General features: G+C 44.3%; 2 protein-coding genes across 2 annotated transcripts in view; one reads left to right on the top strand and one right to left on the bottom strand.

Moving 5' to 3' along the window:
- The window catches only part of LRRC36 (leucine rich repeat containing 36), a 58,241-nt gene extending 53,354 nt beyond the window's left edge, over positions 1-4,887 (bottom strand). The window contains exon 1 of the mRNA XM_026456493.2: positions 4,776-4,887. Coding sequence (XP_026312278.1) covers positions 4,776-4,845 — 70 coding nt within the window. The 5' untranslated portion in view covers positions 4,846-4,887. The remainder of the gene's footprint in view (positions 1-4,775) is intronic.
- Positions 4,888-4,964: 77 nt separating this feature from the next.
- The window catches only part of KCTD19 (potassium channel tetramerization domain containing 19), a 38,125-nt gene continuing 20,711 nt past the window's right edge, over positions 4,965-22,378 (top strand). The window contains exons 1-2 of the mRNA XM_023210158.2: positions 4,965-5,012; positions 10,064-10,360. Of these exons, the coding sequence (XP_023065926.1) occupies positions 5,010-5,012; positions 10,064-10,360 (300 nt within the window). The 5' untranslated portion in view covers positions 4,965-5,009. The remainder of the gene's footprint in view (positions 5,013-10,063; positions 10,361-22,378) is intronic.

Genomic DNA, 22,378 nt, shown 5'->3' with positions numbered 1-22,378 from the left:
GAGACTCCATCTCAAAAAAAAAGAAAAAAAAAGAAAGAAAGAAAGATCACCTATTAACTAAAGTTAGGATAAACTGAATATCAATTATGATAATAACTATAATGGATTAAAACATACATTGAACTATATTGCTATGGTTTGAATGTCCCCTCCAAAACTCATGATGAAATGTATTAATTTATTCAGAGATAGGGTCTTGCCCTGTCACCCAGGCTGGAGTGCAGTGGCACTATCATAGTGCACTGCAGCCTACAACTCCTGGGGTCAGAGGATCCTTCCACTTTAGCCTCCTGAGTAGCTGGGACTATGGGTACACACCACCACACTCAGTTAATTTTTAAATTTTTTGTAGTGACAGGATCTTGCTATGTTGCCCAGGCTGGTCTCAAATACCTGACCTCATCCTCCTCCCTGGCCTCCCAAAGTGTGTAAGCCACCGCCATGCCCAGCTTTCATGTTGAAATGTAATTGCCAATGTAACAGTATTGGGAGGTGGGGCCTCTAAGAGGTGATTAGGTCAATGGTGGCTTCATGCTGTTATGGTGGAGTTAGTTATCATGGGAGTTAGTTATCCTAATAAAGGAATGAGTTCAGTCTTCTCTTTCTCTCTCTCTCTCTCATCTCATGCATGCACCCTCTGCCCTTCCACTATGGAATGACCCTCACCAGATGCTGGCACCATGCTCTTGGACTTCCCAGCCTCCAGAACCATGAGCCAAATCAACTTCTCTTCTTTATAAATTACCCAGTCTATGGTATTCTGTTATGACAAGAGAAAAGGGACTAAGACATTGATTGATTGATTGGTTGATTGACTGAGACTGAATTTCACTCTTTCTTTTTTCTTTTTTTTTTTTTTTTTTGAGACGGAGTCTCGCTCTGTCACCCAGGCTGGAGTGCAGTGGCCAGATCTCAGCTCACTGCAAGCTCCACCTCCCGGGTTTACGCCATTCTCCTGCCTCAGCCTCTGGGTAGCTGGGACTACAGGCGCCCGCCACCGCGCCTGGCTAGTTTTTTGTATTTTTTTAGTAGAGACGGGGTTTCACCATGTTAGCCAGGATGGTCTCGATCTCCTGACCTCGTGATCCGCCTGTCTCGGCCTCCCAAAGTGCTGGGATTACAGGCTTGAGCCACCGCGCCCAGCCGGAGTCTCACTCTTTCATCCAGTGAATGCAGTGGTGTGATCTCAGCTTACTGCAACCTCTGCTTCCCAAGCTCAAGGGATTCTCCTGCCTCAGCCTCCTGAATAGCTGGGATTATAGGCGCCTGCCACCATGCCAGTCTAATTTTTTTTTGTATTTTTAGTAAAGACAAGGTTTCGCCATGTTAGCCAGACTGGTCTTGAACTCCTGACCTCAGGTGATCCATCCGCCTTGGCCTCCCAAAGTGCCGGGATTACAGGTATGAGCCACCATGCCCGGCCCTAAGACATATATTTAAATCGATGAGTTTATAATGATACTGAAAAAGCAAAACAGTCCTCACTGGTCATCTTTGGAGAATGCTAAGAAAATAAATCATCATTCTGAAAGCTGGTATATAAGGTGAAAAAAAATCAAGCTTTTATGCTGGCTTTCCTATACAAACTGTACCTCAGGATAAGCAAACAGTTGATGTGAGGAAATTTCTCTTTATGGAAGTATTACAGTTAATGAAGAAAAATGAAAGAAATAGACAATTACCATTTTGCAATCCCTAATCAATTAACTTAGGTAATCATATTCAATGGCTGATATCACAAAAAGAAAGAACACTAGGCACCATATACTTCCTAACATAAACATACACCATTACCTATGAAATTGTCTTGCAAATAATAATAATAATAATAATAATCCAACCTGAATCTGATTAAGCCTCATCTAACTACCAATTCACAGGAAGCACAGGGAACACGGGAAAATGTTAAACATCTTAGGAAGGCAATGAACAAAATTCAGGTTATAGTAAACTCTTTCGAAGCCAGTTTCTTCAAAAATAATTGAAAATGCGAGGGAAAAAAAGGGGGAGCCTACAGATCAAATAAGACTTAAGACATCTATAAACCAATTGCAATATATGGACCATATATGGATTCTTATTTTATCTTATTTTATTTTATTTTTTAGATGGAGCCTTGCTCTGTCGCCCAGGCTGGAGTGCACGGGCACAATCTCAGCTCACTACAACCTCTGTCTCTCAGGTTCAAGTGATTCTTCTGCCTCAGCCTCTCAAGTAGTTGGGATTCCAGGTATGAGCCATCATGTCAGGCTAATTTTTGTATTTTTAATAGAGACGGGGTTTCACCATGTTGGCCAGGCTGGTCTCAAACTCCTGGCTTCCAGTGATCTGCCCACCTTGGCCTCCCAAAGTGCTGGGATTACAGGCATGAGCCACCACACCTGGCCATGGACTCTAATTTTAAAAAATTATAGGACAATTGGGGAAATAAGAACACTAGTTGGATATTTCATGATATCAAGAAATTACTGTTCACTTTCGGAGGCCAAGTCACTTGAGGTCAGGAGTTCAAGACTAGCCTGGCAAGCATGGTGAAAGCCTGTCTCTACTAAAAATACAAAAAAAATTAGCTGGGCGTGGTGGTGCACACCTGAAATCCCAGCTACTCAGGAAGCTGAGGCAGGAGAATTGCTTGAACCCAGGAGGCAAAGGTTGCAGTGAGCTGAGATCATGCCACTGCACTCCAGCCTGGGCAACAGAGCCAGACTCCATCTCAAAAACAAAACAAAACCAAAAAAAGAAGTTACTGTTAAATTTTTTAGGTTGCATATGTGATTTTTTTAAAGTAATGTTATCTTTTAAAAATGTATACTGGCCGGGTGCTATGGCTTGCGCTTATAATCCCAGCTCTATTTAGGGAGGCTGAGGTGGGTGGATCACTTGAGGTCAGGAGTTCAAGACCAGCTTGGCCAAGATGGCAAAACCCCGTCACTACTAAAAATATAAAATTAGCTGGGTGTGGTGGTGGGTGCCTGTAGTCCCAGCTACTCGGGAGGCTGAGGCAGGAGAATCACTTGAAATGGGGAGGCAGAGATTACAGTGAGCCAAGATCGCGCCACTGCACTCCAGCCTGGGTGACAGAGCAAAACTCTATCTGAAAAATAATAAAATAAATAAATAAATAAATAAAACACATACTGAAATATTTATGGAGGAAATCATATACTTGAAATTTGCTTCAAAATAGTCAGTGTAGGGGTTTGGGGGTGGGTGGAGGATAGGTAAGGTATACATGAAAGAAGCTTGGCCATGAATTGATGATAACTGTTGAGGTAGGCTAATGGAGTTTATTATTCTGTTATCTCTACTTTTGTATATATTTGAAAATTGCCATAATATGAAATAATAAAATAAGTAATATATGCTTACATATGTAGAGAATATTTCTGGAAAACTATACAAGATACTGGTTACAGTAATTGCCTTTAGGAAGGGGAAGTAGGCCTATGAGAAGGGAATGGGGGAGTCAAGACTTTCTTCTCACTGTACAATTATTATATTACCCACAGAATAAATTAATTGAATTATTTAACAGTCAAAATGAGTAAATAATTACATGTTTTCCCCTCTCTACCAAATAATTAATCATTAGACTACTGACATGCTCTAATATATCCTGCTCTGTCATAACTGTTCTTGACTGCACATCATACACTTCAGCTACCATCCATTTCTGTAGTCTCTTTTACAGCTAAAATTTTCAGCAAAAGTTCTTACTTTCACTGTCTCTTCCCCTCAAATATCATTCCCTTTTTCATCCCACTCCATCTGGTTTCCCTCCTCCCCACTCTCCCAAAACTCCCTCTGTCAAGGTCACCAGTAAGTTACGTGTTGCTAAATCTAACAGACACTCTGCATTTAAGTTGCTCAGCCTGGCAATAGCATTTGGCATAGTTGGCCATTGCTGTTACCATACACTACCCCTTCTCAAATTCCAAGATACCACATTCTTCCTCTATTCAACCTCTAAACACTGAAATATTCCAAGGTTGAATCTTAAGCTTTCTTTCACTTCTCCATCGACATTCTCTCCTTAGCTGAGTTCATCCACTCCCGTGGCTTTAAATACCACCTATTGCTAATGTCTCCAAAATTTACATCTTTAACTCTGACCTTTCCTCTGAGGTCCAGACCCATATATCCAACTGCCTACTAGGTATCCTACACTTGGATGTCTAATAGGAATTTTATTTATTATTTATTTATTTATTTATTTATTTTTGAGACGGAGTCTCTCTGTCGCCCAGGCTGCAGTGCAGTGGTGCGATCTCGGCTCACTGCAACCTCCGCCTCCCGGGTTCAAGCGATTCTCCTGCCTCAGCCTCCCGAGTAGCTGGGATTACAGACATAAGCCACCATGCCCGGCTAATTTTTGTATTTTAGTAGAGACGGGGTTTCACCATGTTGGCCAGGCTCAGGTGATCCACCCTCCTCCGCCTCCCAAAGTGCTGGGATTACAGGGGTGAGCCACCGCCCCCGGCAGTTCTGTCACCTGCCGCAGGGTCCCCTGTTAACCTTGTTTCTCCTTCCCTACTTCACACTCCCCTCTTCTCTCTCAACTCCTCGGGCTCTGCCCCACACTCCCGGGTTACTTCAGTTCCTCCACCTCCCTCTAACCTTCTGCCTCAAGTTACCCACCGCCCCGCTCAGCCTCAGGTACCGCTTCTCTGTGGTTCTCTCTCCTCTATCTCAGGTTCCTCTGCTTCCACCTCAGTTCTCTTTCCGCAGCTTCTGACCCTTTGTTCCCGGTCCACAACCTCCCGGCCAGACCCTACCCGGCTGCTCCAGCGTCAGCGCCCCCAGGCGGCGGATGCCTTCCTCGTCCAGCTCCCACTGCTCCGCCATCTCCTCCCGCCGCTCACCTGCCGCCGCCCGCGAGAACACCCGGCGCACGCCAGGTCCCGCCCACTGCCACGCCCCCAACCCCCACTTCCCGCGCGCCGCCGCGACCCCGGGAGCCGTTATTGGCCGGGTCACAAGCCCGTTGGCCTGCAGCTGAAGCCGTGACCATGGTACGGAGCCCGCCCTGGCGGGGGCACCAAAAGCACCAAAGCGGCGAATGGGGGACGTTGTGGCCAAGGATTAGGGCTACGTGGTCCGAGACCTGGTCTGGGGAACGGAGGAGAGCGAGGGGCCTCCACCTGGGAAGGATTTGGGAGGCTGTCTCTGAGGAGTTAGAAGAACGCAGTCTTGAGGGATGAAGTGTTCTGGCTCTGAGGATGTGGGGAACTCCGGGTCTGAGGGCTGGGGGTGTGCCCCTTTGACGGGGTGGTCTTCGCATCTCAGCGCTGGGGGATGCTGACTCTGGGGCAAGGCAAGGGTGTGTGTGAAGGGGGGGATCCAGATCTGAAGGACTGGAGCGTGGGGACAGAACTCTGAGGCATAATGGGGAGCTCCAGATCTGAAAGGTTGGGAATCCTGGCTCTAAGGAGTTGTGGTCCTGTCTTCAGAGTATGAGGAGGTTCTAGCTCTAGAAGTTGAGTTGGACGGGGTGGGCGCGGTGGCTCACGCCTGTAATCTCAGCACTTTGGGAGGCCGAGGTGGGCAGATCACCCGAGGTCAGGAGTTCAAGACCAGCCTGGCCAAGATGGTGAAACCCTATCTCTACTAAAAATACAAAAATTAGTTGGGCGTGGTGGCACGGCCTGCAGTCCCAGCTACTCGGGAGGCTGAGGCAGGAGAATTGCTTGAACCCGGGAGGTGGAGGTTGCAGTGAACCGAGATTGCACCACTGCACTCCAGCCTGGGCAACCTGGGTGACAGAGCCAGACCTTGTCTCAAAAAAACACAATAATAATAATAATAATAATAATAATAATAATAATAAAGATAAGCAATTTACTTGGACGGAGCTTCTTTGGGGTAGAGGGATCAGCGTGGGAAAGAGAGAAGCTCTTTGTAATGGGGTGGGGATGACTGCTTTAGGGCTATCCCGTTTCCTGAAGTCGATCTGGCAAGAAGCCTTTTGTCTTTCTTTTTTTTTTTTTTTGAGACAGAGTCTCACTCTGTCGCCCAGGCTGGAGTGCAGTGGCGCAATCTCCACTCACTGCAAGCTCCGCCTCCCGGGTTCACGCCATTCTCCTGCCTCAGCCTCCCGTGTAGCTGGGACTACAGGCGCCCGCCACCGCACCCGGCTAGTTTTTGTATTTTTTTAGTAGAGACGGGGTTTCACCGTGTTAGCCAGTATGGTCTCGATCTCCTGACCTCGTGATCCGCCCGTCTCGGCCTCCCAAAGTGCTGGGATTACAGGCTTGAGCCACCGCGCCCGGCTGAAGCCTTTTGTCTTTCAAGCACCACAGGTCCCCCTAACCTTGCCTGTGACTGAGGGCTGTCCCCAGACTAGGATAGCTCTGCACTAAGCAGCCCCTGAGCAGTCTTTGGGAAAGAACAGCTGCATCCCTAACCCCTACCCTTACTCCAACAGGCACTTCTTGAGAGCCCACCTGTGGATGGGACATGTATGTAAGAAGGAGCCAGGACCCTCTTGTCACACCCTATTCTTAACAAGAAAAGAGGAACTGAGACCAGAACTGGGGATCACCTGCGAGGAGCAGGTTTTCTTTGGCATCCAACATCTGCACACTCTGAGCACCCCCACTGAGCTCTCAGCCACCTTTAAGGAGAACAGCAAGCAGAATCAAGAGTCCTTCCTTGCATATTTATGCTTTCTGGTCTAGGTGGGACCCTTAGTCACTCCATTTGTCACGTTCAGCCTTTTCCTGAACATGAACTTGTAGAAGGGCTTTTAGAAGGGCTGGGACTTAGAATCCTAGGTTAGCTCATTAGATTGATTTTTCTGGCTCTGCTTCTGTCAGTTATGCAGTCATTTCACAATTTGTCATCTTTCTCTTAATACCCCCTTGAACTCTTCTAGTCTCAAATGTGGCATATATAATTGCTCTTCTTTATGTCTGAATATTTAGACTAGGCTTGCTGTGGGAGAGATGAACCGCATCCCATTCTTTCTTACATGCATTTATTTTCTTTCCTCAGCTGTCAGAATAGGAAATGCAGGTTCTTTCTGGAGCAGGGAGCTTTTCCTTTCTTAAGTAATCACCTCGTACTTTAACACTCTTTTTCACCCACGAACGTCTTAATGCAATTTTATAAACATTCAAAAAGATTGAAAGAATTGTACAGTGAGCACCATATATCCACCACCTACATTCTACAATCAACATTTTGCTCATATTTGTTTTATTACATGTCCATCTAGCAATCCTATCTATCCATCAATCTGTCTTTTTAAAATTCATCTCAAGATAAATTGAAGATATCAGTACATTGCAGTCCCATCACTTCAGCATGCATAATTTTTAATTAGAATTTGATGTTGTTTTATGGTTCTTTTTAGGTAAAATTCTATATACTATTTACTATCCTTTAAAAAATGTTTTTACAAGGGTAGTGCCCTTTATTTTAAAATTTGATATGGATGGTTTGTATGTTTGATGGCTCTCTACTTTTCCATCATATTGACAAACTAGGTCATCTTGAAGCAAAGAAGACAATTTACTTATAAATAGATGACCTTAAAATATTTTTTTTCGGCTGGGTGCGGTGCTTCAAGCCTGTAATCCCAGCACTTTGGGAGGCCGAGACGGGCGGATCACGAGGTCAGGAGATGGAGACCATCCTGGCTAACATGGTGAAATCCCGTCTCAACTAAAAAATACAAAAAAACTAGCAGGGCGCAGTGGTAGGCGCCTGTAGTCCCAGCTACTCTGGAGGCTGAGGCAGGAGAATGGCGTAAACCCGGGAGGCGGAGCTTGCAGTGAGCTGAGATCCAGCCACTGCACCCCAGCCTGGGTGACAGAGTGAGACTCGGTCTCAAAAAAAAAAAAAAAAAAAGAAATTTTGGTATGGACATACGTCTTTATTTCTCTTAAGTGCACACCTAGGAGTGGAATTGCTGGCTCATAGTAGAATAACTCCATGCTTAACATTTTCAGGACTCACCAAACTGTTTTCCAAAGTGCCTGCACCATTTTACACCTCCACCAGCAGTGCATGGGGGTCCTGGTTTCTTTGTCGACACTTGTTATTATCTAGTGTTTTCATTCTAGCCATACTAATGGGTGTGAAGTAGCATTTTGTTGTGGGTTTTGATTTGCATTTCTCTGATGACTAAGGATGTTGAGCATCTTTTTTCGTGCTATTGGTCATTTGTATATATTCTTTGGAGAAATGTCTATTTAGATGCTTGGCCAATTTTCGAATTTGGTTGTCTTTTTATTATTGAGTTTATGAGTTCTTTATATATTCTAAAAACAAATTCTTTATCAGACAAATGATTTGCAAATATTTTGTTCCATATCTGTGGGTTAAAAAGGATTGTATAGTTTTAAGTCTGTGTTTCACTTGGAGCTAATTTTTGTCTGTGGGGTGAGGTACGTGTCCAACTTTATTGTTATTATATTTTATGCATATGGATAGGCAGTTGTCCCAGCACCACTTTTTATAAGGACTATTCTTTATCCATTGAATCTTGAATCGCTTATCAAAATTCAATTCATCATAAATGTAAGGGTTTTATTCTGTACTCTCAATTCTATTCCACTTATCTTTATATTTATCCTTATGCCCGTAGCACGCTGTCTTGATCTAGCTTTGTAATAAGTTTTTTTTTTTTTTGAGACGGAGTCTTGCTCTGTTGCCCAGGCTACAGTGCAGTGGCGCAATCTCGGCTCACTGCAAGCTCCGCCTCCTGGGTTCATGCCATTCTCCTGTCTCAGCCTCCTGAGTAGCTGGGACTACAGGCGCCTGCCACCATGCCTGGCCAATTTTTTTGTGTTTTTAGTAGAGACGGAGTTTCACCATGTTAGCCAGGATGGTCATGATCTCCTGACCTCGTGATCTGCCCGCCTCGGTCTCCCAAAGTGCTGGGATTACAGGCATGAGCCACCCTGCCCGGCCTGTAATAAGTTTTAAAAGAAGGGGATGTGAGGGCGATCTGGCTGCGACATCTGTCACTTCATTGATTGCCAGGGTTGATTGGCTGATCTGGCTGGCTAGGTGGGTGTCCCCTTCTTCCCTCACTGCTCCATGTGCATCCCTCCTGAAGCTGCGTGCTCAGTCAAAGAGGACAACCATTCCCAATAAAGGAGGACCAGTCTTCAGTCAAGGGTATACAAGTATCTGCTCTTCTTAGCTAGAACCTCCAAACAAGTTCTCAAGGTCCATTGTAGGAGCACGTAGGGTAGTCAAGCTTCCAAGACTTCAGACACATCCTAATGAGGCACTGCATGTGGCAGTCTGCCTTTACAAAAAAAAAAAAAAAAAGTGGGAAATGTGACTTCTTGAACATTGTTCTCCTTTTTTCAAGACTGTTGTAGCTATTCTGGGTCCCTTGTATGTTCATATGAATTTTAGCATCAGCTTTTCAATTTTTGCAAAAAGTCATGATTTTCACAGAGACTGTGTTGAATTTGTAACAATTGGGAGACTATTGTCATCTTAACGATATTAAATCTTCCAATCCATGAGCATCAAATATTTTTTCATTTATTTAGGTCTTTTAAATTTTCACAATGTTTTGAAGTTTTCAGTGTACATGTATTTCATTCTTTTGTTAAACTTATTCCTAAGTATGTTATTTTTGATGCTATTGTAAATGGAATTGAATTGTTTTCTTAATTTCACTTTCAGATTGTTCATTACTAAAGTATAAAAATACAGCATTTTTTAATATTGCTCTGCATCTTTCAAACTTTTTGGGCTCATTTTTGTGTGTTGCTGTTGTTTGTTTTGTTTTTCTTTTTTGAGACAGGATCTTGCTCTGTTAGGCCAGAATACAGTGTTACAATCATAGCTCACTGCAGCCTCAAACTCCTGGTCTCAAGCCATCTTCCCACCTCAGGCTCCCAAAGTGTTTGGATTACAGGTGTGAACCACCATGCCTGGCCTGGACGCATTTCTGATAGTTTTCTGGTGAATTCCTTAGGATTTTTTATATACAAGATCATGTCATCAGCAAACAGAGATAGTTTATTTCTACCTTTTCAATCTGCATGCCTTTTTACTTCTTTTTCTTGCGTAGATCTCTTTTTCATTCCCCCTTTAGGAGGAGTTTGGCATGTCTCATGAATCATCAGAGGACTTGTTTCATTTCAACGTAGGGGGCTGGCATTTCTCGATTCCTAGAAGCAAACTCTCTCAGTTTCCAGACTCCCTGCTGTGGAAAGAGGCTTCAGCCTTGACTTCTTCAGAAAGCCAGAGGCTATTTATCGACAGAGATGGTTCCACATTTAGGCATGTGCACTATTACCTCTACACCTCCAAACTCTCCTTCTCCAATTGTGCAGAACTGAACTTGCTGTATGAGCAAGCATTGGGTTTGCAGCTGATGCCTTTGCTGCAGGTAAGATGCTCTTGTTTTCTGGGAGTGGTGGATCAGTAACATGGCTTTACATCACTAAATGTTGTTTCCTGTTATGTATTGGTTGCTGAGATGGCCCTCTTAATGGGCAAATGTAATAAGTGTGTTAAAGTAATAAATAATTTCCTCATTAGTATAGGGGTGAGTAAAAAGGAAAAAAAAAGTAAAAAAAATACACTGAAATTACCTGCTTTTGTTTTTTTGAGACATGGTGTCTGTTGCAATCACAGCTCACTGCAATCTCCACCTCCCAAGCCCAAAGGATCTTCCCGCCTCCCACCTCAGTCCCTCTGAGTAGCTGGTAACACAGGTGCATGCCACCATGCCCCGCCAATCCTTTCCGTGTTGCCCAGATTGGTCTTGAACTCCTGGGCTCAAGTTATCCTCTCTAATTGGCCTCCTTTAGTGCTCCCTTGGCCTCCCTAAGAGCTGGGATTACAGGCATGAGCCATCACACCCAGCCTACATGTTCTTAATAAATGATCATCCCAACTGTGCTTTAGTTATACTAGCAGCCACCATGGACCCAGAATGGGATTTACTATCCACTGAGAGGGTGCCCCTGGCTCTTGAAAATCCTGTATTAAGCTGCTTCTTGTTTTTGTTTTTTGAATCTTAAAAGGAGAACACTTTAGACATTTTAGGATTTGCTATGTACATCATGTCTGAGATTTAAAATCTAAAAGATTTATCAAGAATATCACCTCTCATTGTGCCTGTTAAGTACACAAGATGCATCTACAGCAAAGCAAAAAGTTCTCATCTTGGGCCAAATGTCAAGAGAGAGACAAAAAAAAACAAGTTCTGCAGAATCTTTCCTTTACCATCACTTCTTTGTCTTCCAAGAAACTTTATTATTATTATTAAGAGCTTTAAATACCTTTACTTATAAACCATTACTGCCAAAAAACATTACCTTTCCTTCCTAATTTTTCTCCAAGCCACAGAAATCATTTCTGTGACTGATCTTAAGTAGTTTATTCAGTAGTTTTTGAACAATTCTTTTTAAACTGGAAGAACTAAATATTACAACTGGGAAGGACCATTGACCATCCTCCGTATTAATCCTACCGTCTGTACAAGTTGTTTATTCCATCTCTATCAGCACTAACCCGACAAGCTGCAGTGTAGCTCAGCGAACCACCAACTGTACCTCAACACTTTTTAGAAGAAAATTGAAATAGACCATGCGTATCTGGGCCACAGAGGAATGAGAACATTTCATAGTGCATGTTTTTATGGATGATTCTTTTTTTTTTTTTTGAGACGGAATCTTGCTCTGTCGCCCAGGCTGGAGTGCAGTGGTCGGATCTCAGCTTACTGCAAGCTCCGCCTCCCGGGTTCACTCCATTCTCCTGCTTCAGCCTCCCGAGTAGCTGGGGCTACAGGCGCCCGCCACCTTGCCCGGCTAGTTTTTTGTATTTTTAGTAGAGACGGGGTTTCACCGTGTTAGCCAGGATGGTCTCAATCTCCTGACCTCGTGATCCACCCGTCTCGGCCTCCCAAAGTGCTAGGATTACAGGCTTGAGCCACCGCGCCCGGCCGGATGATTCTTACTAAATAATTCAGTGTTTTCTCTTAAAAGTCATTCTATATTTGGAAATCAGAAATTATTTTTCTTTTTCTTTGAGATGGAGTTTCACTCTTGTCACCCAGGCTGGAGTGCAATGGTGCAATCTTGGCTCACTGCAACCTCCGCCTCCCAGGTTCAAGTGATTCTCCTGCCTCAGCCTCCTGAATAGCTGAGATTACAGGCACCTGCCACCACACCCGGCTAATTTTTGTATTTTTAGTAGAGATGGGGTTTCACCGTGTTGGCCAGGCTGGTCTCGAACTCCTGACCCCAGGTTATCGACCCACCTCAGCCTCCCAAAGTGCTGGGATTATAGGCGTGAGCCACCGCGCCTCGCCTAAAAATTCTTAATATATTCCCAGGCAAGTTGCTGTATTTTTTTTTCTTTTTCTTTTTCAAGCTACCTTCTTGAATTTAATTGTTTTTTTCCAACTGCCCCAGGAATGGAGTACTAGAATTGTTTACAAGTGGCTTCAAAACCACTTAAATGGCCTGTCATGACAGGATTGCTGATGACTCTATGCCAAGGCATCATTTTGAGGTAGAAGGGAGGGAGTAACTTGCTAACTTAATGTTTTTTGGCAGTAATGGTTTATAAGTAAAGGTATTTAAAGCTCTTAATAATAATAATGATAAAGTTTCTTGGAAGACAAAGAAGTGATGGTAAAGGAAAGATTCTGCAGAACTTGTTTTTTTTTGTCTCTCTCTTGACATTTGGCCCAAGATGAGATCAAGCAAGCAAAAATCAGAGATCAAGGCAACTTTTTAAAGAACATTTTAAAGAATACAAGCCTATTGTACAGTGTATTAAGCCCTTTAACCCCTTTGCTGTCTTCACTTCCCAAATTGAAACAAAATATATTAAGGAAGTAGCTTTTTTTTTTTTTTTGAGATAGAATCTTGCTGTGTCTCAGGCTGGAGTGCAATGGCGCTATCTCGGCTCACTGCAACCTCCGCCTCCTGAGTTCAAGCAATTCTCCTGAGCCTTCAAGTGATGGGATTACAGGCTTGTGCCACCACACCTGGCTAATTTTTGTGTTTTCAGTAGAGACAGGGTTTCACCATGTTGGCCAGGCTAGTCTTGAACTCCTGAGCTCAAGTGATCCGCCCGCCTTGGCCTCCCAAAGTGCTGAGATTACAGGCATGAGCCACCGTGTCCAGCCACAGGCAGCTTCTAAATGGGAGGCTGTACCTCAGAAGCCAATGGGTTGGTCCAATTCCAAAGTTCCACGTTGTGTGAGGAGTAGAAGTATTTGAAGAATCACGTGGATCTGCCTCCCTAAAAAAGACTATATAACAAGTGCTTACACTTTGGAAATGGTGTTTTCAAAGAAATAAAAATTTGAGTTGGCCCAACTTTAATGGTGTTTATTTCTTGAAGCAGAGTGTAAATACAGCTGGGAACCAACAGTCGCCTCAAGCTAATCAACAGCTTCACACATTTCCACCACTTCCCCACTGCTAAGGCCTATCAGATACTCAGATTTTTTACTAAATGAGCAAACACTTTGCTTGGAGAAATTGGAGTTTGCCAATTCTTAGTCTTTAGACCCTACTCAGGCAGCCCAACTTAATGCGTTCACCCAATATTTATGAAGAGCATTCTGGGTTCCAGGCATTATTCCTGTGGGCTTTGGGGAAAACATAGGATGATCCAATAAAAATATAATGTGAGCCTTGTATGTGAGCCACTTATGTAATTTTAAATTTTCTACAGCTGCATCTAAAACAGTAAAAAGAAACAGATGACGTCAATTTAATAATATATTATTATACTCAAAATATTAACTATGTATTCAAAGTATTATTATATATATTCAGAGTGTTATTTCAACATGTAATCAATATTTAGAAATTGAGAAATTTTACATTCTTTGTACTGCCTTCAAAATCCGTTATGTGTTTTATACTTACAGCACATCTCAGATTCAGACTGTCACACTTCTTTCTTTTTTTTTCTTTTTTGAGACAGAGTCTCACTCTGTCGCCCAGGCGAGAGCGCAGTGGTGCTATCTTGGCTCACTGCAACCTCCGTTTCCTTATTCAAGAGATTCTCATGCCTTGGCCTCCCAAGTAGCTGGGAATACAGGTGTGCAGGACCACACCCGGCTAATGTTTGTATTTTTAGTGGAGATGGGGTTTTGTTATGTTGGCCAGGCTGGTCTCAAACTCCTGGCCTCAAGCAATCTGCCCACCTCGGCCTCCCAAATTACTGGGATTACAGATGTAAGCCACCATGCTGGGTCTCAGACTGTCACATTTCAAGTAGTCAATAATCATATGTGGCTAGTGGCTACCATATTGGGCAGCATATATCTAAACTGTTCTAAACTGTTAGTACTCATTACCACAGTGTCTTTCAGATTTAGCCCCTAACAATAAAAATGGGACTTTTCCTCTTGCTAACTAAGGTTCCCATGCACTCAACAAATGCATATTCTACTCAGAATTATCTGTGACATAGTAGGCTTTGATGGAAAGCCATGTAGAATGACCAACAATCAGCACAAGATGGGAAGCTTCTGGAGGACAGGCACCCAGGCTCATGCTGCTGCTCTGCTCTCCACCCCTCCCCATTCCCCACATCCCCCAACTCCACCTGCCCACCCAACCCCCACCCCTAGCCCGTAGTTGTGGCCTCCAAAGGATACACTTGATGCTTATTAGTGTCTTATTGTATATTGAGCACCAAACTTATACCAAGTTCTGGAGATACAGGAGTGAACCCTATAGCTGTACAATGTCAGGTAGAGATATATGCTATGAAAACAATTAAAACAGTGCTTCCTGTGTAATGAAGGAGGAGGGCATTTCTGTATTCCAGGACTTCTTGGAATTTCAGATTGTGTTTATATGATTTTTTTTCTTTTTTTTTTTTTGTAGTTTTTGCTTATTCAATCAGTCTTTTAAGCAAATGTATATTGCTACATTTTCCCCAGTATATCATTGTTTTACTGTCCTTATAGTACTAGAACTTAGTTGAAAGAATAAAACATTTACATCGAATCTGCTTGTCTTTTAATATTCAGATGGGTAGTATGCAGCAAGAAGGGTAAGGGGATAGCAAGTGACTGGAGCCAGGGAAGTGACTCCTGTACTGAGTGATCAGAGGCTGGGCATGGTGTCTCACACCTGCAATCACAACACTCTGGGAGGCCAAGGCAGGAGGATCTCTTGAGTCCAGGACAAGACCAGCCTGGGCAACATGGCAAAACCCTGTCTCTACAAAAAAAAAAATTTTTTTTTTTTAATTAGCCAGACGTGATGGTGCATGCCTGTGGTCCCAGCTACTCAGGAGACTGAGGTGGGAGGATTGCTTGAGCCCAGGAGTTTGAGGCCACAGTGAACCATATTTGCACCACTGCACTTTGGCCAGGGTGACAGAGCTAGACCTTGTCAATAAATACTTAAATAAGAAAACAGTGATCAGGCAGGCCTCATTGACAAGGCAACATTTGAGCAGAAATCTGAATGAAAAAGCGGCAAAGGGGTAAGGCATGCAGGTATCCGGGGAAAGAACTTACAGACATTAGGAATAGTTAGGCCATACGCGGTGGCTCACACCTATAATCCCAGCACTTTGGGAGTCCGAGGTGGGTAGATCACTTGAGGCCAGGGTTGGAGACCAGCCTGGCCAACATAGAGAAACCCCATCTCTGCTAAAAAAGAAAAAAAGTAGCTGTGCGTGGTGGCTCATGCCTGTAATCCCAGCACTTTGGGAGGCCGAGGCGGGTGATCACGAGGTCAGGAGTTCAAGACCAGCCTGGCCAACATGGTGAAACCCCATCTCAACTAAAAATACAAAAATTAGCCAGGCATGGTGTCACACGCCTATAATCCCAGCTACTTGGGAGGCTGAGGCAGAAGAATCGCTTGAACCCGGGAGGTGGAGGTTACAGTGAGCCGAGATCGTGCCACTGCACTTCAGCCTGGGCAACAGAGCAAGACTCCATCTCAAAAACAAACAAACAAAACACAAAAAATTAGCTGGGCATGGTGGCTCATGCCTGTAATCCTAGCTGCTCTGGAGGCTAAGGCAGGAGTATCACTTGAATCCAGGATGTGGAGGTTGCAGGGAGCTGAGATTGCGCCACTGCACTCCAGCCTAGACAACAGAGTGAGACTATCTCAAAAAGGAATAGTTAAACACTAATACCCTGAGGTTATAGTGACTCCTTGGCCCACTTGGAGGCCATTGTAAAGTACAGTGAGAGGTAGGGAGATGTCAAAGGTTGACAGTGAGGTCAGAGTAAGCCAGATCTTGCAGAACCTTGAAAGCCATGGTGAAGACACAGGATTTATTCTAAATGTTATAGGTAGCTTTTGGAGGGTTAGGCGGGAGGATTGCTTGAAGCCAGAAGTTCGAGACCAGCCTGGGCAGCAAAGTGAGACTCCATCTCTACAAAAAATTAAAAAAGAAATTTAGCTAGGCATGATGGCTCATGCCTATAGTCCCAACTACTTGGGAGGCTGAGGCAGGAGGATCACTTGAGCCAGGGAGGTCAAGGCTGCAATGAACCATGTTTGCACCACTGTGTTCCAGCCTGAATGACAAAAGCAAGACCCTGTCTTTCTCTCTCTCTCTATATATATATATAATGCTAAGTGAAAAAAAATCAGCTAAGTGAAAGAAACAGTCCTATTGTATGATTATGTATATAGAAGATAGACACAGCTGGGTGCGGTGGCTCATGCCTATAATCCCAGCACTTTGGGAGGCCGAGGTGGGTGGATCACTTGAGCTTAGGAGTTCAAGACCAGCCTGGGCAACATGACGAAACCCCATCTCTATAACAAACCAACAAATAAATAAAATAGCACCACATATTGTATGATTCTATTTATCTAAAATGTGCAGAACAGGCACATTTATAGAGACAGAAGGTAGATAAGTGGCTTCCTAGGGCTGGGGCTCGGAGTAGGAAGGATGGATGAGTGAGAATGGAGAATGAGCAGTGACTGTTGATGGGTAAGGGTTTCTTTTAGGGATATTGAAATAGATTGTGGTGATGGTTGCTTGATTCTGTTAATAGACTAAAAGCCACTGAATTGCATGCTTTAAATGGGTGAGTTTTATCATATGTGAAATATATCTCAATAAAGAAGAAAAGAAAGAAAGAACGAAAAGAAAGAGAAAGGAAGAAAAAGAAAGAAAGAAAAAAGAAAGAAGAAAGAAAGAAAGAAAAGGAAAGAAAGAAAAGGAAAGAGAGAGGGAAGGAAAGAGGGAGAGAGAGGGACAGAGGGAGAAAGGGAGAAAAGAAAGGAAGGAAGGGAGGAAGGAAGGAAGAAAGAAAGAAGGGAAGGAGGGAGGGAGGGAGGGAGAGAGGGGCTGGGCATGGTGGCTCATACCTGTAATCTCAACACTTTGGGATGCTGAGGTGGGAGGATCACCTGAGGCCAGGAGTTGGAGACCAGCCTGGGCAACATAACGAGACATCATCTCTACAAAAAAATTGAAAAATTAGCCAGGCATGGTAGCATGTACCGGCAGTCTCAGCTACTCAGAAGGCTGAAGCCAGGAGGATCACATGAGCCCAGGAGTTCAAGGCTGTAGTAAGCCGAGATTTCACCACTGCATCCCAGCCGGGGTGACAGAGCAAGACCTTCTCTTTAAAAAAAAAAAAAGTCTGGGTGCGGTGGCTCACGCCTGTAATCCCAGCACTTTGGAGGCTGAGGCGGCCAGCCCGACCAACATGGTGAAACCCCGTCTCTACTAAAAATACAAAAATTGGCCGGGCGCAGTGGCTCAAGCCTGTAATCCCAGCACTCGTGGATCACGAGGTCAGGAGATCGAGACCATCCTGGCTAACATGGTGAAACCCCGTCTCTACTAAAAAATACAAAAAAAACTAGCCAGGCGAGGTGGCGGGCGCCTGTAATCCCAGCTACTCGGGAGGCTGAGGCAGGAGAATGGCGTGAACCTGGGAGGCGGAGTTTGCAGTGAGCTGAGATCCGGCCACTGTGCTCCAGCCTGGGCAACAGAGCAAGACTCCGTCTCAAAAAATAAATTAAAAAAAAAAAATACAAAAATTAGCTGGGCATGGTGGCACGCGCCTGTAATCCCAGCTACTCAGGAGGCTAAAGCAGGGGAATCGCTTGAACCCAGGAGGCAGAGGTTGCAGTGAGCCAAGATCACACCACTGCACTCCAGCCTGGGCGGCAGAGTGAGACTTTATCTCCAAAAAAAAAAGAAAGATCATTGGCTGCTGGCTTAACCTTAGATCAAGAATCTGCAAACTACAGCCCATGGACAAAATTCAGCCACTACCTTGTTTAGAAAGCCCATGAGCTAAGAATGGGTTTTACATTTTTAGATGGTTGAAAAAAAATCAAAAATATTTTGTGCTATGTAAAAATCATATGAAATTCAAATTTCAGGCCGGGGCGTGGTGGCTCACGCCCGTAATCCTAACACTTTGGGAGGCCAAGGTGAGCAGATCACCTGAGGTCAGGAGTTCAAGACCAGCCTAGCCAACATAGTGAAACCCCATCTCTACTAAAATACAAAAATTAGCCGGGCATGATGGCAAGTGCCTGTAATCCCAGCTACTCAGGAGGCTGAGATGGGAGAATTGCTTGAACCCGGGAGACGGTGGTTGCAGTGAGCTGAGATTGCACCACTGCACTCCAGCCTGGATGGCTGAGCAAGACTCCGTCTCAAAAAAAAAAAAAAAAAAAAAAAAAAAAAAAATCAAATTTCAGTGCCATTGATAAAGTTTTACTGGAATACAGCTATGCTCATTTGTTTATGTGTTGTCTACGGCTGCTCTCAAGCTATAACACAGAGCTGAGTGGTTGAGTTGACAGAAACCATGTAGTTAGCAAAGCCAAGCCTAAAATATTTACTGTCAGACCTTTTACAGAAAAAAACTTGCTGACCCCCGGCCTAGACTACAGCAGAGCAAGAGAGGAAGTGGACAGACCAGTTAAGAGGCTCCTGCAGTATCCAGATGAATGATAATGGTGGTTTGGTCTGTGGTGGTAATAGTGGTGTTAGAGATGTTCACACTCTGAATATGTCTTGCTGGTAGAACTGACAGGGTTTGCTCATGAATTGAATGTAGGGTGAGAGAGAATGGACAACTCCTTTGTTTCTTTCCTGAGCAACCAGATGAATGGTGGATTTTGAGGGATGTGTACACAGGTTTAGGGAGGAAAATCAGGAGTTACGATCTGAACATGTTGAGTTTGACAGACAATGAAAGTGCAATAAAACCATCCAAGGGAAGGTAAACAGGAGGCGCTGGATGTACAGGTCTGAAATTCATGGAAACAGTTAGGCCTAGAGATAAAAATTTGGGAGTCATAAAAGCTGGTATGTCAATCCATGAATCTGGATATTTTGGAATACTGTATATTGTTTATAGGAGAAATACAAAGTAGACATTACAGGTCCACACATTAATATCACAGGGCCTCCTAGAACTTTCTGTGTAATTTGGGAAGGCCACTTCACCTAAATGTAAACTGATCTGAGCCCTTCACATCCATCAGCCTGGGTGGGAGTCACAGCTGCAGAGTGTGGAATTTCCCTTCAGGGTCATTCACCAGGGTTTAAGGTTCATGGCAAATTATCTATTCTCTTTTACTTTCCCCCTGAAGTCCACTGAGGACAATGTGTTGACAGGACATGCTACTTGTTTTCTTTTTCACACCTTCTGGGGACTTCTCCGTTTGGAAATTTAAATTGTTCCCCTTGTGAGCATTCTGCTACCAGCAAGCAACCCAAACACGCCTTCATTCCCTGTACTCAAGGGAGCCAGGGAGATTTTATGTTGATCACACAAATGATGTTTTTAAGAAAATAGACCAGTGGCAGTCTCACATTTCCCATTACTCATGATGTGAGATTATGACTGTGATCTTGGAAAGGAAGAGGATGACATAAGCAGCAGATATTCATCCCAACTGTGTAGCTTGTCTGTGGTATGGGTAAGTGGATGACTCAAATGCAAACCCCTTGACATGGCATCAGGGCTCCTCATAGGCTGGCCCATCTGCTTGTGCTGGCTCATATCCCAGCAAAGACACACACCTACATGCAGGCAAGGCCACATACACATGCACACACACACTTTGAAGTTCAGCCACACCCCAAGCACCCCACATGCTTTCTCTCTACACCTTTTCACTTGCTGTTTCCTCTTCCTGGATTTCTCCCCTTTTAAGATTTGCCCTAAGCCAGGGGCGGTGGCTCACGCCTGTAATCCTAACTCTTTGGGAGGCTGAGGCAGGTGGATCACTTGAGGTCAGGAGTTTGAGACCAACTTGGCCAAGATGGTGAAACCCCATCTCTACTAAAAATACAAAAATTAGCCAGGCATGGTGGCAGGCAACTGTAATCCCAGCTACTTAGGAGGCTGAGGCAGGAGAATCGCTTGAACCTGGGAGGTGGAGATTGCAGTGAGCCAAGATTGCGCCACTGCACTGTAGCTTGGGCAACAGAGCGAGACTCCATCTCGGGAAAAAAAAAAAAAAAAGATTTGGCCTGAATGTGGCCCACTGGAAGACTATCCTGACATTTCCTAAGTATTGTCTCTCTGTTCTCATAACACACTGAATTCCCCTGTTCTAGCAGTGCTAATTCTATTGTGATCATGTATTCACATGTCTTTCTCCCTCACTGGACTGTACTCTTTTCATGTTTTCATGAAACAAACACCTAGCACCTCTCACAGTACCCGGCATTTGCTTGTGCTTAACAACATATCTGCTGAGAGAACACTCAATGCTATGCCCAAGATGACTTCTACAGAGTGAGGGGACTGGAGCCAGCAGTGAAGAGGTACATTTGAAATGCAAAAAGCTGAGTCTTGTTTGGCTTTGGGGGCTGACAGCAGCTGTTCTGCACATCCTTTTGTTCTACCAGCCTTGCTTTCCTTGAGCTTAAAGCAGTGCTGGCCCTCGTTGTCTTTACAAGGCAGTCAGGGATTTGCAAGTTCCCCCAAGCTCCTTTACCATCACATTTTTTCCAACAGCCTACATCACAGCATAAGGCATCTCTGAGAACTGCTGCTGCTTTGGAAAACCCTATTAAGTCCCAAACCTCTGCCAGCAGGGTGCATTTGTCAGGCATCTTTGCAACCACACATATACATACACATACTTCCCCACGCCATCAGTTTTATGTTGCTTCTGATTGACATATTTTTTTCACCAGTATCTAGGCCAAAAGCAACATCAGTTATCCTTGTGCTAGAAATTAGCCATCTGAATTGATTTAAGGTCTGTATTTCCCTTAAGAAATCCTCTCTCCAATAACTTTTTCCAGCTCATAACATGTGAAAAGTAAAATTCCTAGAAGTTGTATTCAGGCAGATGAAAGTGGACTTGAAGTCAGCCTGTAGCAGATCAGCCACACACTCTGTGGCAACTTCAGTCAGCAAAACTAGAGGGCAGCTGGAAGCCCAGGCTCTCTGGAATGTTCTTCATTCATTTAGCCATTCATTGAACAAAAAGGTATTGAGACCTCACAGGCCTTGTTCTAGGTGCTGCAAATACCTCAGAGGACAAAACAGCCAAGGTCCTGAGGTCTTGGGGAGATTATATCTATTAGGGGAAACTGGCAGACCAAAAATAAGTAAGTGAGGGGCTGGAGAATGGCTTCTGTGATTTCTTATAGCACCCGAATGGCTCTCCGTGAGTAGAGGACTTGTATTTCTAGAAGTCAGAGCAAGTATTGGTTGACAGAGTTTGGAAAACAGCCTTGTTGAGGCTCCTGAACCTAGGTCAAGGCCGATGCCTGCGCCTGGCATGCAGCATAACCTGACTGGCAAGGATGGCAATCTTTGTGGACTTGTTTGTCTTAGTTTCTCTTTTTTTTTTTTTTTTTTGAGACCGAGTCTCGCTCTGTCACCCAGGCTGGAGTGCAGTGGCGCAATCTCAGCTCATGCAAGCTCCACCTCCCGGGTTCATGCCATTCTCCTGCCTCAGCCTCCCGAGTAGTTGTGACTACAGGCGCCCGCCACCACACCCAGCTAATTTTTTTGTATTTTTAGTAGAGACGGGGTTTCACCATGTTAGCCAGGATGATCTCAGTCTCCTGATCTCGTGATCCACCCGCCTCGGCCTCCCAAAGTGCTGGGATTACAGGTGTGAGTCACCGTGCCTGGCCAGTTTTTCTCTCTTTTAAGGTTTCTCAGGCATACTTTTCTTGGGGGAAATGGTGCTGCTAGCACTTTACATGCTTGAAAATAGCAGGAAATGGAGATTTCGTTTCTGCAAAATAGATCATTCTCTCCTCAACTAGCACATCTCCTCTCAAACTAGCTAGACTATCATTACTGACCCATTCCAGAGGACACATCCAGTACCAAACACCTCCAAATAGGAGTGTTGTCCTGGGCAGGGATTTATATCCTCCTCTCCCCACCACAGGCCTCCTCCCATGCGGCCAATTTAGAGTTGTTCAAGGGCACTATTATTTT

This window comes from Piliocolobus tephrosceles, chromosome 17 (assembly GCF_002776525.5).
Source record: "Piliocolobus tephrosceles isolate RC106 chromosome 17, ASM277652v3, whole genome shotgun sequence".
Taxonomy (NCBI): domain Eukaryota; kingdom Metazoa; phylum Chordata; class Mammalia; order Primates; family Cercopithecidae; genus Piliocolobus; species Piliocolobus tephrosceles.
This window is presented reverse-complemented; position numbering and strand designations above follow the sequence as displayed.